Source organism: Aricia agestis, chromosome 1 (genome assembly GCF_905147365.1).
Source record: "Aricia agestis chromosome 1, ilAriAges1.1, whole genome shotgun sequence".
In the NCBI taxonomy this organism is placed as follows: domain Eukaryota; kingdom Metazoa; phylum Arthropoda; class Insecta; order Lepidoptera; family Lycaenidae; genus Aricia; species Aricia agestis.
Window position 1 is genome coordinate 4,007,677 of NC_056406.1, and position 17,802 is coordinate 4,025,478.

Sequence of the window (17,802 nt, forward strand, 5' to 3'; positions counted from 1 at the left end):
GATTGGTGATATGCCTCACAACTCACAAGTTAAATAGCGAAAATCTTTACTAGAGTAACAATTTTTTTTGTGCAAAAAAAACTGCAGGCAAAGTGTAACAACGTGGGTTTTTTGGCAAAAAGTCGCGGAGTACAGCTAGTGTAGCGACATAGGCGGGGGTTAAACATAATATTTAGCGTTTGTGTACACACGAAATTTTGTAAATAACTGCGGCTAGGTACTTATTATAAACTTTATTATTTCTTCAACTTTTTTGACTTGAAACTACCTACATAATATAGGTAATATCATACGTACGCCAGTAGAAAGCTTATTATGTAAACACCATTGATTATTTACATGTTTAATATCTCGATCGTGGAAAACCAGACACAATAGCTTATCAGATAAGAATAGATTCTATATTTATCGCGGCCGCATGTGACCGCTTGGGACTTGGGAGTTGAAGCAGATCGGTAATGGTAATTATAATATATTGAACAATTGAATTTATAATGATGATGATGAGTTATTAAACATTATTTAAATCTTAAGTATACGAAAATGTATTTGGTCTATATTGTTTACAAACAGCCAAAATCACAAGTAAATTATAAAGTCGTTAAGATACAAGTGCAATTGGTATTGAAGATAAATTAAAGTTAATTAAGTACAATATTGGTAGTTGTCAGGTTATCTTCGTGTTTATATTATTATGTTTTTATTACTTAAAAGATAGAGATATATTTAATAGAAAGGGTCGTCAACATTAACAGGCTTTTAAATATATTTTTTTCAATATTTTATTGAAGTAATGGCATAATTATTATCACAACGGGTTAAGTAAGCAGAAGAAGCAATGTGTAGATGACCAGTAGGGAATATGAGATTTTACTTAATAGATCGGGACATGGTGACACAAAATTCTTGGTCATTTGTACCATAATGGCCGTTCTTCAAGGGTACGTACGGTTACGTAAAGGTAAAAAGGAAAAAAAACTCCATAGCCGAACATATAACCTCCTCCTTTTTGGAAGTCGGTTAATGATGGTCATAGCGCTCGCACTGGAGGCCCAAACGCGTGGGCGTTAATCGAACGCGTCGGATAAATAACGAGTGTCGAACGATTTGTTCCACAAAAATGCTTGTATTTTCAGATAGTCGAAAAAAAAGAAGTAAATGGTAGCGTAATGCCATATGCTTCTGTGACTTACAGCCCGCCATACCGACGCGAATACGTTAAATTTAAATAAAACGAATTCAACCCCACTGCAAAGGAGAGATTTTTTTTCTTTCGCCAAACGATTTTCTATTCTAATTTTTACGAAACTTAACCCCAGTTGCGCTAAACCGAATGAGAGTTAAAGCTTTTTTTTGAAGTGAAAACTTCTTTAGCGGCGTTGAGCACTTTTGTGGGATGGGTAAAAACTGTGAAACTCGCGTCAGATTCTCGTGCTGATCGAAAAACGGTAAGACGGTTGGAGAGTAGTGTTGTAACATACGCCTCCGTGGTCTAGTGGTATAGAAGAGCGCGGCTCTTGACTCGGAGGTCGTGGGTTCGATTCCCGCGTTGGAAACATGTTATTTCCAAGTTTGGTTAGGACAATGCAGGCTGATCACCTGATTGTCGGACAAGTAAGATGATCCATGCGTCGGATGGGCATGTAAAAAGTCGGCCCTGCGCCTAATCTCTCGCCGGTCGTGTCGGTTTTCCGTCCCACTGGGTTATGAGAGTAAAGGAATAGAGAGTGCTCGTGTGTACTGCGCTTGGGCACTATAAAATTACTCCTGTGTAGCTGGCCTGGTTTCAATGAAACCGGCCACCGTCACCGAAACCGGTGTGGGAGCTATTATTATTATGTAACATCGAAATCGATTAATCGAACAATCTTTTTTTTCGATTGTCGATATTTTTTAATCGATTGTAAGGGTTTCGATTAATTAAAAAAAAAACGATTTTTTTTTATACAATTTTAATAAAAAATGGGTTAAAAAAATTGTAAGGGCTTCGATTAATTAAAAAAGTCGATTTTCATAAAAAAATGGGTTAAAAAAAATGCACCACGTTAATAATCAAGTTTTCACTTCTGCCGGCACTCCCGGAGTGCAACCCGTCTTTTTTTATTATAAATACGAGGAATGAGAAAAATAGACCATACACGCACGTCGCACACCAATCACAGTATAAACCCAGGGAAAACTCTAATACAGATTGGCGCCGCGCAGCGCAGGTGAGCTAGCTTTATAGAATGAGTTTTTGAAAATAAGAAACAAGAATTTCGTTCATGCACCTAATTAGAACATCAACCCTAACCATTACAAACAATAAAAGTTACACACTGAATAATAGCTTATTCAGTGTGTAACATTTTATGTCATTTTAATTAAGTATGTTCTATTGTTTGAAAGTATCAAACAAGGACAAGGCACTATCATAAATAGCGTGTGAATTGTATCAATATTTACATTTAGTAAGGGGAATGCACTATACAGCCTTAAAATGAATGACTGAAAGCACATGCACTGCCACAAAATAAAATAAAAATAACCACGTGGTGCAGTACCACGTGACCACCCACCCCACCCCACTCGAGCCGCGCACAATCAATAGTGCCAACTGCCAGGACTTGCAGCACTGACCCCACGTCCCTCATGCACTGCATGCTGCAATATGCATGCATCATCAATAGACACGCCGATTGTTGTAATAATGACATGGAAAATATACGTGAAATTGTATTGTTAAGTTTGGTTAGGTTATGGTTATGTCCTGTGCAGTAAAGATAGGCATATTTTATGGTACAGGACTATTAGGGTTTTCAGCAATTTCAGCGCACATTTTTAGGCATAATATTTTTTTATTAGGTAGGATTTAAAAAAAATGCACTGAAATAACCAGAGTTCCATTCAAAACCCGTCATTTCATTCAGACATGAGTTCATTTCAGTCAGTTTAGCATTTTAACCAGAGTTTTTGCTTAAAAAAACTAATAAAAAACGGAACCTACTTTTAAAATTGGAGATAGAACGCATCAGCACTGGCCATTCGCAATTTTTTGCAACCGGAACACATTCGAAATTTAAATCGCGCACGGGCGAACCACTGCGGCGGGCCTGTTACACTGACCACCGACATCGCTGCCTCTAGAGATGAGACGCAGCCTTATCGATACTACATAATAAATTGTATATTGTTATAGTCGTGATAAAATGAATCACGGTGGAGTAATGCAGGAGCGATTAAAATCATGATTAAAAATAAATTAAGGGCCAAATAAGGTAACACCCTAAAAGGCTAAAGTTAAATATTATGTATCAATTGAAATCCTAAAAGAAACAGTAGTAACTGATACGAGCTATCTAAATATTTACCAGATAATACAAAAGCTAATACGTTGGAGTACCACGGTTATTAGAGTAGCGTCCCCCCTTGATATATCTATATAAAGACCGTCATCTATCTTAAATTAATTTGTTTGAACATGATAGCGATTAGCGGCATAAATTACGTTTCTTCCGACAGGGCATATAAGATAGTAAAAGATTAATATATTGTTTCTTTATATTACGTAATTCTTGTAAAATATTTGAACTTCCGAACGAAAACTAACTATTTTGCAGTAAATGACTTCAAAGTGTTCACTTTTAAGTTTTATAAGTTATTTTCTGCAAAGTAGTTTTTCGTGATTTCCTCCTGTGTTAAACGTCTGGAATATAATTATAATAATAATATCTATGGACGCTTCACACCACGTCAGTCTGGCCCCGTGCTAAGTACCTGAAGGACTTGTGTTACAGGTACCAGACAACGGAAATATATTTAATACTTTTATACCATACATATAGTATTTAAGATTTCTATTATATCATAGACATATTTAATACACATCCAGACCCGGGAACATAGAAAACTTTTTGTTCCGTCGGCGGGATTCGAACCCGCGACCCATATACTTCTAATTGAGACTAAATTGTTGCGTAGCTCATTTACTGAATCAGTCACCGAAAAATAGTCAATCATGAACTTGTCATGGCAAACAAGTCACGCTTTTTAATTAACGGGAACTTGGGTAGTTTTAAAAAGGCATATATTTTTTGATACAATATTTAAAAAAAAACGAATGAATAGGTCTATCCCTCCAACGAAAAAAAGGTATAAAAATTTGTTTAATCGACAAAAGGGGATGAAAGTCTGCACATCCCTAGTGTTGATGACGTCACGTCTGATTCAAGCGCCGACGAGGGGTATACATGCGCAGAGTCCTTTTCCCCTCGGTTGACATCGGGAAAACTCGGTCGAGTTCGTAGCGACGAGCCGCGTTCAGCGTTTTTCACTCAAAAATAATCTATTTTAATTCATTTTTATTTCAAAATAAATCACAGAAATTATATTTTACACACTTTTATTTATTTTATTCAATATTTTATATTCAAAGTAGCAGTAAACATAAACAAAAACATATTTTGCAAAAGTGTTCCTAAAAATCAATATAATGGCATTGATTTGAATTCTCGAGTTCATCTCGGAACCAATTGGAATTTAGATCTTGTCTATGGTCTAGAGACTAGAGTCTATACACCTCTTTGCTAGACACTCCAAAGCAATCACAGGAATACGACAGTGTTTTTTTGCGATGGATCGGGTAGTTGCAAGAAAGATGAAAAGAATTTCATAATAATATGCTTCTCTTCAGATCATTCTTATTAATTTACAATAACTGTAAATTGATAGAATGTATTTCTGTAAGATACTACCTGTAATAGGCTATAACAGAGCTTGTAGAACTATGCATTTTTTTAATAACGAGCCTTTCCCCTTTACTCAATTTTACTCCTGCATTGAATCTCTATCTCTATCAACGAATTACGATAGCTCTATGTTTATTTTTCATCACGCTCGATTTCAACATGAGGTCAAAATAAGTCTGCTTTTGAAAACTCGAAGTAAAAATAAAAGCCCCCGCTTTACGGTTATTTGATTAGATAAATAGAAATGAAAAATCTCTTCACGAGGCCAGAGCGTCGGTTATCCGTTCTACTACGTATGGAAGTGTAGGAACAGCCGCTGCCCTAGTAAACAAGTGGCAAGCTATTATCGTAAGCGCTAACAAAATGTATGCTATTTGACATAAGTCATCGCTTCGCTAGCGAATACTAATGTCAAATGCCTGGATACATTTTGTAGCGTTGGCGTTGGCGTTTACGATAATCGCTTGCCGCTTGTCTAGGCACTCTGAGAATTTTGCATGGCTTGTCTTCAGTGAACCTGCCACCGAAGCTGAATCCCCTGTGAGATGCATTTAATTAAGGTAGATCACTTTATACCGAATGTAACAAAACAATAAAGTATTATAAATAAATAAATTATCACTTTGATTATTATTTGATTACAATACTACTATACATGTACTCGGTGATGTAGACCAACTCCATGCTCGACACCTGGATTTTTAACCCCTGTGGGAACTCTGTAGAAAAATATGTGTGTTCTAAGTTTGATTATTGACGTGAATGTGTGCATGTTTCTGTATGTATGTCTATCCGTGGCATTGTAGCATTGAAATGGGTGGGGCGATTTAGTTTTTAGGGTTCCGTACTTAACAAGGAACCCTTATAGTTTCGATCTGTCCGTCCGTCCGTCCGTCCGTCCGTCCGTCCGTCCGTCCGTCCGTCCGTCTGTCTGTCTGTCTGTCTGTCTGTCTGTCTGTCTGTCTGTCTGTCTGTCTGTCTGTCTGTCCGTCTGTCTGTCTGTCTGTCCACGGTTTTGCTCAGAGACTATAGGACCTACAAAGTCGTTATTGATGCCGACAAAAAGTTATATAAAAATCTTTAAAAAATATATATGGTAAGTAGGTATCTCCCCCTCACATCAAGCGGGGATGATGTTTTTATCGCATCCAACCCACCGTGTCGTTGGATAGGTTTTTTTAATTTATCAAGTATTCAAATATCATTTTCCAACTTAGGGATACATTTGTGAAATATGAAGTTTTAATGTGGAAAAAATCGTTAGCTTAATAGTTGCTTCTGGAAATGTGAAAAAATTCACGGAAGTAGGAAATATGCTGAATTTAAAAGGAAAACTACTAAATTATCATGTGCTACGAAACTTGCTACGAATTTTATCTGATCTCTATCTGAAGTTGATTAGCACTTGAGTATTCACCCCTAACGATATAACGGCGACTCAAGTGTAAACTAAAAATAGTCCGGCCAAGGTTACGTCACAGATTGCGCTTTTCATCGCAACGTAATCACGTACCGCCACTACGTAAACTGTGAATAATATTGGTGTAAAGAATCCATCAGTGAGCGAGCTACTGTTATTATTAACCACTAGATCACGTCCACAAACATTCTCCGTTGCGCCAAAATTCGTTTGTCGCAAAATAGACAGTAAATTTTTCCGTGGTAAAAAGTATCCTATGTCCTTTCCCGGGACTCAAAGTATCTCCATACTAAATTTCAGCAAAACCGGTTCAGCGATTTGGGTGTGACGAGGTAACAAACAGACAGACACACACACTTATAATATTAGTATGGATAATATGGAAGATTTGTATCATTAATTTACCGGCACTATACTTTGAAGCGATTTTAAGAGCTTTGTATTAGGCATGTAAGCGAGCTACGCGCGGTACCTAGTGGTGTTTTTTTTGTTTCACCATTTGAAAAGGGATTGAAGCAAAATATGTAATTTCGAACAAGGTTTAACTGTGCATATTATTTACTTACTTGATTAATTTTGTTTCAACTCTACTCTCATTAAATTTTAAAACTTTTTAGAGGCTGCTACGCACGGTTCTACGAATGTTAAAAAAATTAATAGAGCTATGCAAATTATTTTGAATGCAAAAGCGTCCATGCGGGATATGTCGCAGTTTCGTCAAGGGTCAAGCTCTGCCGTACTCACAGATATTTAATAATCATTATTAACCTTCAATAATTTAAGAATGCACCTGACTCTAACTTGTATATTATACTTAAACCTAGATCCTGTGCCTAGATCTTAAAATCTGTAAGGTCTAGAAAACTGATTTTTTTACAAAAGTAACTTCAGTTAGCAGTCAAAGAAGCTCTACAAAATAATTCCTCATTGAGAATTCTAAAACAGTTAATTACAAAAGCAATGATGAAAAACTCTAAGCAGATATGTTACTAGTTACTACCGCGCGCTTTGTGAAGATTCAAATACGGCCCAATTGGGCCGTCTATAATATGAAAGACGAGCGTGAGTGTGAAGAGAGAAGGACGATGTTTGATTTTTTGGGTCAGTAACTCAGTAAGATAATTCATGAGGCTTACCTATGTCAAAATTTTAAATTAATAACATTTACTTAAGTAAGTAATGTTCGTCTCTGACTTCGGCAGGTACAGCCGCACCACATTTAATAATTATTTAACTTTATTTTAATTAATAGTTTACCTGATGAAAATGTACGGAATTTATATCAAAATCGTCATTGAATGAAAGTTAACAGGTAATCATTTAATGTGTGGGGATGTCAGGTGCCGTAAAAAGCTTAATTTTAAAAGCTATCTTGTGTACTTTCTGAGTTAAAGATTTTGTCTAGATAGTAGATTGTAAGATAGTAAAGAAAGAGTTGCTGTACGTAGCAAGGACAAGGTTTATTTATAAATTATTGATTGTATTAGTATTCGCGGTCCGCTGCCTTCGGAGTTACACAAGATTTCACTACTGCAAGATTGATATAATATGTGATGCTCCCAGTAAATAAAATAGCAAGCCCTTTTAAAACTTCTTACAATACTTACGCCTAAGGCTGGATTTGGACAATCGAGCCTAACTAGAGACTAATACACATTTTACACAGGCCCCAGCGTAAGTACCAATATGCAACACGATGCGGTGCGGCGGCGGTGCGTTTCCTACATAATTATAAAAATGTATGTAACGTGCACGCGCACGGCGCACTGAAATCGAGACGAGAGGTATATTTAATTTATTGGTGGAGCTCGAGTCCGTCGCTGCTACGGTACAGCAAAACGTTGCGGCGCCGGACACACCGTGTGGTCGGTAGTCCAGCGATATGACCACCGCGTCGTGTGGTATGGCTGTCAGGGTGTTTACACACGGCACCGCAGCGGTAGCGGCACGGCCGGCGGCGCGGGCGCCGTGTGTAAAGGCCCATAGAAATACAAGGATCAGTAAAAGTGCAGCGAAACCGCCGCGGTGGCGGTGCCACTGCCACTGCGGCGCCGTGTGTAAACACCCTAAAAGCTCGTTTTCAGCTTGCGCGATTCAGCCTGCGTCATACTGCGTGTTTTCCCAAACGCTACAGCAGAAAAGGCGCACGTCTGAACGCGTCGTAATTTCAGAATTAATTAATATTGATCACACGTTGATCAGTATTCAGACAATATTATGGTCTTTGGACTTTGTCTATCATGTGACATTCAATACATTTTAGTAGACAATAAATGAAATGACTGGCTTTTTATTTCATACTTTAGCCGGAATAAAATTTCAATAGAGCCTTCCTACGCGCACTGAAAATCTGAAATGAGCCTTCATTTCAGTCTTCATTTCAGACGCCTACGAGTCCGTAGAGTACCTACTCGTAGCTAACATTATACGCCTACGTAGACAAAAATTCATTGAAATATTATGTAATTTTGATAATTAGAAGTTCGTAAACAAATAACTACGTAGAAACCGAACATTTTCCTACAAAAAAGTAGTCTCTATCTCCTTTCCCGTGGTCTCTCTATATTATGACTATATTAAGTTTCATGAAACTCGGCCCAGTAGTTCCCGAGCCTATTCGATGCAATATTATAACAAACTAATTATCCTCTTTATAATTATTAGGTACTTATCTATAGTAGCTATAAGTACTCTGTCTATTATCTGGTATTATGATGTCCTATTTGGACTATTATTATTCGTGACCCCAAACTTTTGTGACCTCCTATAAAATACCAGGCTGGTAGTGGGCGGGCGGCGGCCGTGGGCGGCTGCGACCTTCACAGCACGATGGCTCCGCGCCAAGCCTCGAAAATCAATTGCACCGCCAAACGCAGTGCCATAAACACTTTCATGTAAGTATTTCGGCTACAGACAATATTGACCAAGTTTGTGATTTGTAGGTGTAATAATATTTGCTGCGGTCGTATATCACGTGTTTCCCGCAGTCCCACCTTCAGGAGCAGGAACACCGTTGGGGTTTTAGTGGGTAGTCCCGGGTGCGTCTTCCGTCCGCCCCGGGGAGTCCCACATACCTGGGTGGTCCTCCCCAGGCCCCGGGGATGCGTAAATGCATTCCCCCAACGATAAAAATAAAAAGGTGTAATAATATTTTAAGTACTTATAGTGAGTGTGGCAAAGCGCGCCTACCCGGCAAGTGCGCCATCCGTACTAATATTATCAATGCGAAAGTGTGTTTGTCCGTCTGTCTGTCTGAATGTTACCTCTTCACGGCCAAACCCTGAACCGATTTTGATGAAATTTGGTATGAGGATACTTTGAGACCCGAGAAAGGACATTGGATACTTTTCCCGGGACTCGAGGTATCTTCATGACAAATTTCAGCAAAATTGGTTCAGCGGTATGGGCGTGAAGACTCGAAGAGGTAACAGATAGACGGGCAGACTTTTGCATTTATATATTAGTAAGTATGGAAGTATGGATGGCGCACTTGCCGGGTAGGCGCGCTTTGCCACACTCACTATATCTCATGAGTCATGGGCGACGGTAGTTGCTTTTCATCAGGTGGTGCCTTTGCTCGTTTGCCCCATATTTTTTTATTATTAACTTCTCTAGATTTGTTGAAATAAAAGTATATTGTCATGAAAGTGTTACGACCTAAGTACGTGTCGACTGTCGTAGCTGCGGCTACGTTGCCATAACTATATAATACTACGTACCTAGTACGTATAACGTAGGTCCTAGTAGTGTGTGACGGCACAGTATAGCAATATGACATTGCTATACTGTGGTGGCGGTACCCACAATAGGGATGTTGACAAGGTCAAAGATTAGCAGATCTTTTAAATAAAATCAAAATATAACGGTAAAAAATAAACATTTCTCAGCTTTAATAACTCATGTTTTTTTTGTTATGCGCCTTCAAAATTGGATAGTGACGTAGATTTTTTTAAATTAACTATGTAATTAACTAAGTATATGTCGCAAACTTCTTCGAAACACAAGGAACTCTTTATGAGTTTGTCGTTCTGTCTCCAAGGGCGTCGCCAAGGGGGGGCAAAGAGGGGAGCTCCCCCCCCCCCCCCCCCCCTAGAGATTCTAAAAAAGTTGCCAAATATAATGCAAACAACGACCACTATATATGTATTAAAATCTGATAATTAAAAAAATACAATGATATTATAACTTATTTCCAAGTTTTTTGTATAATTAATATAAAATTGCATAGTCAAGAGCTCGTAGCTTTACACATTGGACTCTGTACTGTCACAGAATATATATTTATATAGTACTAAGATACTGTTTTTTCGCTGTAGATGTAAGGCTCGTAGTACAAGTGAAAACCTTCATGACTGTGCTGTCGACTTTACCTACAATTCATACTTACTTTTCTCATTCGTAGAGAAAAAGAAAAGTATGAATTGTAATAGGTAAAGTCAATTTGCCCCCCCCCCCCCTGCGCTATCGGCTGGCGACGCCCTTGTCTGTCTCATTGCTGCTACGATATAGATACAGACCCAAAAAATATGAAATAGAAACAAATGCTGCTCACAACACGTTTATTTCCACACACCGAAAACATTATATTTACAATATATTTTGATACAACTACAAGATACGAAAATAATTTTTAATTATCGCCTGAAATACGTAATAGATACTAGACAATTTAAATATTGATTACTTATAAGAATATAGCTTATCTAATTCTACGAAAATAATTTTTCTTAGCATTTCTGTTACTGATATGGTATTTTTATTGCATTTATTTGTAAAGCCTAAAAGACTTTAAGGTAGCCTTTCGACCTTTGCAATGACCTTCTTTTCTTTCAGCCCTTTCAGCTCACCAGTGCCGATAAGATCATTTTTAGTAATAACTAATAATGTAGTAGAGTGTAAACCATAACAAAAGATTGTGATCGAAAGGCTACTTCAAGACCTTTGATTCAGTTTTCCAATGCTTTAAAGTTTAAGCTGTGTCGTTGACTGTATTTTAAAAAACAGAACACTTAATTTTTTTAGTCAAAATACAGGCTGATTTTATTCTTAGGCTGCATTCACACTAGCGTAGGCGTTCGATGAACAACGCGACGCGTGAGAACGCGGCGCGTGCGTCGCGTTGCCGTAACGTTTCCTCTGCAGAATTAATTAAACGCTGCGCTAGCGTGGCGCGGACGTTACACAATTTCTTCAGGAACAATTAGAAAGCGGCGCTAGCGCAGCGTACTGATTGTTCCAGTCGAGAAGCGGCGACAACACGTCGCACGCGCCGCATTGTCGCTCGTTTGCGCTGCGCATACTTTCATCGAACGCCTACGCTGGACAAACGCTAGTGTAATGGCAGCCAAGGGTGTGTTTCCACTGAAGCGGAGCGGAGCTAAGCGGTGCCCAAATTGACCAATCGTGCTAATCCAGCGGAATGACAGCGAAGCGGAGCGAAGACTTCGAGCATGGTGATTGGTCAATTCGGCACCGCTAAGCTCCGCTCCGCGTCAGTGGAAACGCGGCCTTACTCTGGCCGTCGGCGATGACACCAAAACGTATAAATGATCTGGCCCTTTAGCCAAGATGTTTTCTTTATCGCTTCTATACAGAATCGCCGATTAAAATGTATGGAATTGACAGACATTTATAATAATGTGTTCGATAGTAATGAAGTTGATGGTCGACTCGTGTAAAGTCAATCATATACATTTTGATCGGCGATTCTATAAAGAAGCGATAAAGAAATCGTCTTGGCTACAGGCTCAGCGCAGGCTGCTGCGCGTTACGGCGTGGCACGGTACGTTGACATGACAATTGACACGATGCAGACGTTGATTGGACATTGTTACCGCACCGTTCCGCGTTGACGACATGGAGATGTGGACAGGCCCTTATTCAAAAACGCTACGTCTAGAATTTTATACATCTCGGGCCACCAGCGCCGACGGTGCGCGCGCGGTCAGCGTAAGACTAAAATCAGCCAAACTCTATTATTTTTTATAGGTATTTTATATTATATTACCGCTTGTAAAAATCTTTGTTTATCTCCTGTGTCATGTGTGCATTACGTAGTTAGAACATCACCGAAATCAGCCTGACGCATTTCTGTCGCGTATTTTAACTTGTAGATTCTACTAATTTAGAGGATACGACACATATTTTTGGCACAGAAAGTGGCGATTTCAATGAGCATTATTTGAGTTCAATTTACCAAAACCATTTCACTAATTTAACCTTGACATTTGCCATCACATGCATGTGCATAAGACAACGTTCTATGTCAGGGTTTCCCAACCTTTTTTTCTCGTGGCTTTTTCTCGGATTGTAAATTTTACTTTTCATGTTTATCTATTATGTCGTTATTTTTCGATGTTTATGTATGTCTATATAGAATGAAAACAAATTAAACAATGATATAATATGGACGAAATACTTCGTCGACGAAATTGCTTGTCTGCACCGTACTTGCAGTTGGTAAGTATATTTCAGGTATGTAGATTAGGTCCCTTCAACAAAAAACATATTTCACGTCTTTGTGTCTACTAAGGTGTCTCGCCCGTTGGATGGGAACAGGTTGGGAAGTCCTGTACTATTTTCAAAGTTTTTATTCACAGTAAACCTTCAACATGAGTAACGCCATCTAATATCTGTTACAGTCCGTTTATCTTACTGTTTCAATAAGATATATTAGTGCAACGTTTTCACGCTAGAATGCAGCACCAGCACAGACAGTAAACAAAAGTTTTGTTCGACGTTTTACAACTTTTCTGTCAATATTGCAACATGTCGGATTATTTACTGTATATGCTAGTAGCGCCCTCTGTTCCGACCTTTACGTCATATTCCCTATTACAGTACAATATCCTTATCGACATTATTACTGGACGTCAAATATTTCTACAAGCATAAAGGTCACAGCATACATATCAACTCGGAAAGGGGTCGGCACCGTATCGCCTCGAGCCGTTCAATATTGTTTGTATGAAACTCCCTACTGCAACGCACACTAAGCGGAACCGTAACGTAATCGCCTCGCCTCGGAAAGCGACAGCGTTCGGCGAGCCGTAGCCTAGCCGTAGCCGACTTGACGTACAGGCGCTACTGATATGCTTTGTTAATACGTGCATGCGTTAGGTTGACACCTGGTTGACGGTGTGGCGAAGGCGATACGCTGACAATCCCTTTCCGAGTTAAAATGTGTGACCATAAAGCACACTACGAGGCGTTTATACAAAACCTTACAATAATATTATTAAAATTATTTTTAATTATTTATTTGGCGATTAAAATATGAATCTTTAACAGAAAATAGATACACACTTTCTAACCGATATGAATATGGAAATTTTGTGTTATTGTCTTTCATGTTCGAAAAAAAAAAATGAAATAAAAAGAAAAAAAACTTATTTTATATATTTATTAAATAAATATTATTTACAAATAAAAAAACATAATACACTAAAATCGCACATTGGATTAAGGAGACCTGGCCATTTAGCCGAAACTTTTTCGTTTTCGCTTCGTTCTAGAATCGCCGATAAAAATGTATGGAATTGACATGAGACGTATCGTACGTCAACGCCATATTAACGAACGCTTATGTCAATGCCATACACTTTCATCGGCGATTCTATAACGAAGCGAAAACGAAAAGATTTTAGCTCACCCCCCTGGTTTATCGAGACAACAATTTCAACTACCCTCGTAATCCAATGCTTCGGTTGACAGTTTAAATATGTTTTTAAGTAAATTAGTTCTCGAAGTAAATAATATTTTCAGTATCAACAATGATATGTATTGGAAATATTTAATTTTACTTTTTTTTTAAATCTACATTCACTTAGATTTGTAATGAATCGTACTAAACTATAGTATCTGTGACGGTGAATTTCATAAGCTAAACATTCGTTTGTAACTTGCCTACATACTCATCTAATTTTTTTCAGTAGTAACACTTCTCTGTCTATTTTATTAAGATCGTCAGCGTGTGAGTGAATAAGCAAGTTTCAGACGAACTGAAGTATCATCACACTGGCGACAAAGCACGTATTTGCTATCTAACAACACCTACGAAAGCGCCTCAGTCTACAAACTTCATCATAAGAGGAATAGAGCGGAATATTTCGGAACTAAATAGATGATCCGCCTGGTTACAATTTAATTAAATAAAATGGCCGTAAATAATACCTTTAAATGTTACAATATAATGTATACGTATAACATTAAAATTGACCGCAAACATTTGAACATAGTCAAACACCTTACCACTAGAATCACGAATTTAACATTAAACACTTTTGGCATACGTTGTACAGTCTTTGTGGATATAACGTCACCGTTACCCGTTCTCACACATCGTAGTCTGGGGTCGATATAAACAAAAGTTCAATTTGTAAAAAAATAATTCACTCGAATCGTTTCATATCGGCAACACCGCCGACCGGAGTATACGTATATAATTACGCCGCTTTGTACTCAAAATATATCAAAACCGCATTTTCACGAGCCCCAAATTTGACGGCTTCAACTCGAGTCTTCGGCGGAAAAAAATTGATCTGTCAAATTTGACGTTTGTCTATGGTATGCGGTATGGTATGTCTACTTGGCGTCGCCCTTGAGCGCCTGCTCGAGCACTGCCTTGGAGGCGATCTCGACGGTGACGGTCCGGCTGATAGTGGACACGCCCTGCTCGGGTGCCAGTTCCGCGTCCGTCAGGATCTTCAGCGACGACACCTTGGCGCGCTGGTACGCCGTCACCGTATTCATGCTGAGGAATCTGAAACGAGATGGATTTTGAAGTTTAATTAAGCCTCCGTTAAATTTATATTTATACAGGTACCACATAAAGCTCTACAGTACTCGTAAGAGGGGCCAAGTTAATCAAAACTACGTTAATAGCTATAAAAATGTTTTTTTCGCTTTGTATTTTTTCCTTACAACTTAGCTATAGCTAAGTTTTTCGTGCCACTTCTTATGCTTGACTGTACGAAGTAGTTTTTACTATTAATGCAACCTGAACTGTAAATAAAATATGAAGACTGTAATCTAAAAATTCGCATACCTGATGGCCACATAGCACACGAGCATCGCGGCGCCGGCGGCGAGCACCTTGGGCACGGGGCCGGGCAGGAGCTGCACCACGAGCCACGCGGCCGCCGCCGACCCGCACATCGCGCCCACCGCCAGCCCCGTGTGCACCCAGTGCGACGGCGTGAACCCGCGCTCCCACTCCACCCTGTAACACAATGACAGTTACTTACTTACTTCTCCTCCTTCTTTTTACGATGGTCTTCATCGGATTTGGCCATCAATATTCAACAGTAAATCATTATTATTTTATTTTCTTCATCTATATAAATAAAATTAAAATCTTGAAATATTCGTGGAAGTCCAGGGAAAGTTATTACAAGGGAAATGATAATATGAAGTTCACCGGGTCATCTAGTCTCTTATTATAATATTATAGTGAATCATCATTTCTAGTTTTTAAAAAGGTATTCTAAGATATATTTTGATTAGTATATAATTCGAATCGTATAAACTGACCTGTTCGTCTCTTGAACTATGTACGGAGTGTTGCATACTTTGCATTTCAATCCGTCGGGTGTAGCTGCGCTCTGTAAGTAGATATAATAAATGTCATTAAATAATTATTTCATACAAAATAATCGACCACTGGTAGACAACGTAGACATTTTCGATGCAATAGTATAGCGTGATTGGCGATTGTGCGAGGGGTTCCACAAGGTTTCATACAGGCACCCCCTCTATTTATATTTTACATCGATGACTCTCACCTCGACCAGCCACCTTCGGAGACAGTCGTGGTGGACGGCAGCGACGTCGCCGGTGCAGCGGCACGGCGTGATGAGCGGGTCCGGGCGCGTGTTGTCGTAGCAGATCCAGCAGTCGCGAGATGAGCCGACGCTACCCACGAGCGAGTCAGTCTCGAAGCTCTGAATAATGAAAGACTAAAATTAGGAGAGGTATAATATCTAACAGTTTAATTCAAGATTTAGATTTGGAAATACAAGTTAGTAAATAGAAAATAAGTAGAGAAGAATTAGTGAATGAATTGTTAGTCGTTGTTAGTATTTAGAAAGTAATAGTTATGTTAGTAAAGCAGACTAGAATGACAAACATACATTACGTAATTCCTGAAACGATTCCAACTGATTACCATCATCAAACTCACCGATTTACCACGGATGGCTAAGCGCGTCGCATCGAGAAACATGCAGACAACGAGGGCGGAAAGAGATAGAGCCCAGCAACGGAACACGTTAACAACCACTCGAAACTTCTCGTGCCAGGCCAGCTGGCCGAACTCCAGAAGGCTCTGAGGATACACACATCTATACAATCACAGCTAGAGAACAATCACCCTCTTGTAAAGACCACTATAAGTAAGTCATCAAACTTTTCTACCACCCGTGTTATATTTTCTTAATCTTAATGTGTATGACTTTTATAGTCCTCAAGAATAAGGTTCATAGATGTCTTTACTTCATATTTTCAATTTTGCATTGAATGATGTTTATGATCATTCTTGTTGAATTTGAATACTGAAGACTAAGTTAAATTATATAATATAAGTAATACATATTAAGCAATGTTACATTAAAAGCTGTGATCTGATACGATTGACAATGCACACAACACAGAATTTGAGAAATTTAAAAACGATTGTTTTGAATGTCATACATTTTTCTTTTTACATATTTACAGGGTGTATATCGCAACAACAATAGAAACATTTAAAGAAACCATCTCAAAAATAAATAAAAATAGTGAAAATGACCGGATAAAAATTGTGAAAAACGTAATAGTGAAGAAACATCGACCTCAAATCCTGAACATCATGGAACAAAACAGAAGCGTAGAAGCTGACGAGTGACGACCGACGATCCATATACAAAGCCATAACTCAGGTCTGCACTGAGAAGAGCGGAACGGACAACAGGGACTCACTCACAAGAATTATGAATAAAATACCAATTTATTTGCAATTTATAATAAAAGGAAGCGTGGTTAGTGTTAGTTGATTAGTCTTAAAAATATCTATAATACATTGTTACCTGTATTCCATTATAAAATCGAAGAAAGAAAATAATTGTCAGTAACAAAGGATATAGGCATAGGTTACACGGTCAGTTTGGCATCAGTTCAGTCCATCGGTCTGATCCAGACTGATGGGAGAATGGTCGTGTAACCGTGTGGCTGACGGACTGATAATTTTTTTATTATGTCCTATCAGAGAAGTTGATTCCTAGGCAGATTGGCCATTGACATGATCCGACCAAATGACGTTGGTCTGTCAACTGCTTAGGAATCAATTTCCTCGATGGTACTTTCCGGCCACCATTCTGGAGATGCCAGACTGACCGTGTAACCCTAGTCTTAGGGCGGAGCGGGCGCGCAGCGAATACGCAGGGGCTGCGTACAGAGCGCGTCGCGGACACAAGTCAGATATGCTCGTTCATCACGTGTTTGCAGCGAATTTACAAAGAACAGATCGCTGCTATTTCTTTACGCGTCCACGACGTACTCGCGGCACATCCGCGGCGGGTTCGGTACCCATAATTACTCTGTTGATTATCGTTTCGACCTGAGATTCGATATAAAAACTAGATATAACACGTCTATGGCTCCTGTTTGTCTATTATAATA

The 17,802-nt window shown here is 38.8% G+C and overlaps 3 protein-coding genes across 10 annotated transcripts in view; all 3 read right to left on the reverse strand.

Annotated features, from left to right (window-relative positions):
- LOC121729996 (sodium- and chloride-dependent transporter XTRP3A) overlaps positions 1-3,106 on the reverse strand; it is a 39,147-nt gene extending 36,041 nt beyond the window's left edge. For all 4 annotated transcript variants that reach the window (XM_042118791.1, XM_042118816.1, XM_042118808.1 and 1 more), the window contains exon 1: positions 2,987-3,106. The gene's annotated coding sequence lies outside the window, so the exon portion shown is untranslated. The remainder of the gene's footprint in view (positions 1-2,986) is intronic.
- Positions 1-17,802, reverse strand: part of LOC121730067 (glucose-6-phosphate isomerase) — a 262,618-nt gene that overhangs the window by 78,576 nt on the left and 166,240 nt on the right. The gene's annotated exons all lie outside the window — the stretch shown is intronic.
- The window catches only part of LOC121730069, a 116,244-nt gene continuing 112,839 nt past the window's right edge, over positions 14,398-17,802 (reverse strand). For all 5 annotated transcript variants that reach the window (XM_042118889.1, XM_042118908.1, XM_042118899.1 and 2 more), the window contains 4 exons: positions 15,930-16,088; positions 15,679-15,749; positions 15,194-15,367; positions 14,398-14,908 (listed from right to left, as the gene is read on the reverse strand). In XM_042118889.1, the coding sequence (XP_041974823.1) occupies positions 14,731-14,908; positions 15,194-15,367; positions 15,679-15,749; positions 15,930-16,088 (582 nt within the window). In that variant the 3' untranslated portion in view covers positions 14,398-14,730. The remainder of the gene's footprint in view (positions 14,909-15,193; positions 15,368-15,678; positions 15,750-15,929; positions 16,089-17,802) is intronic.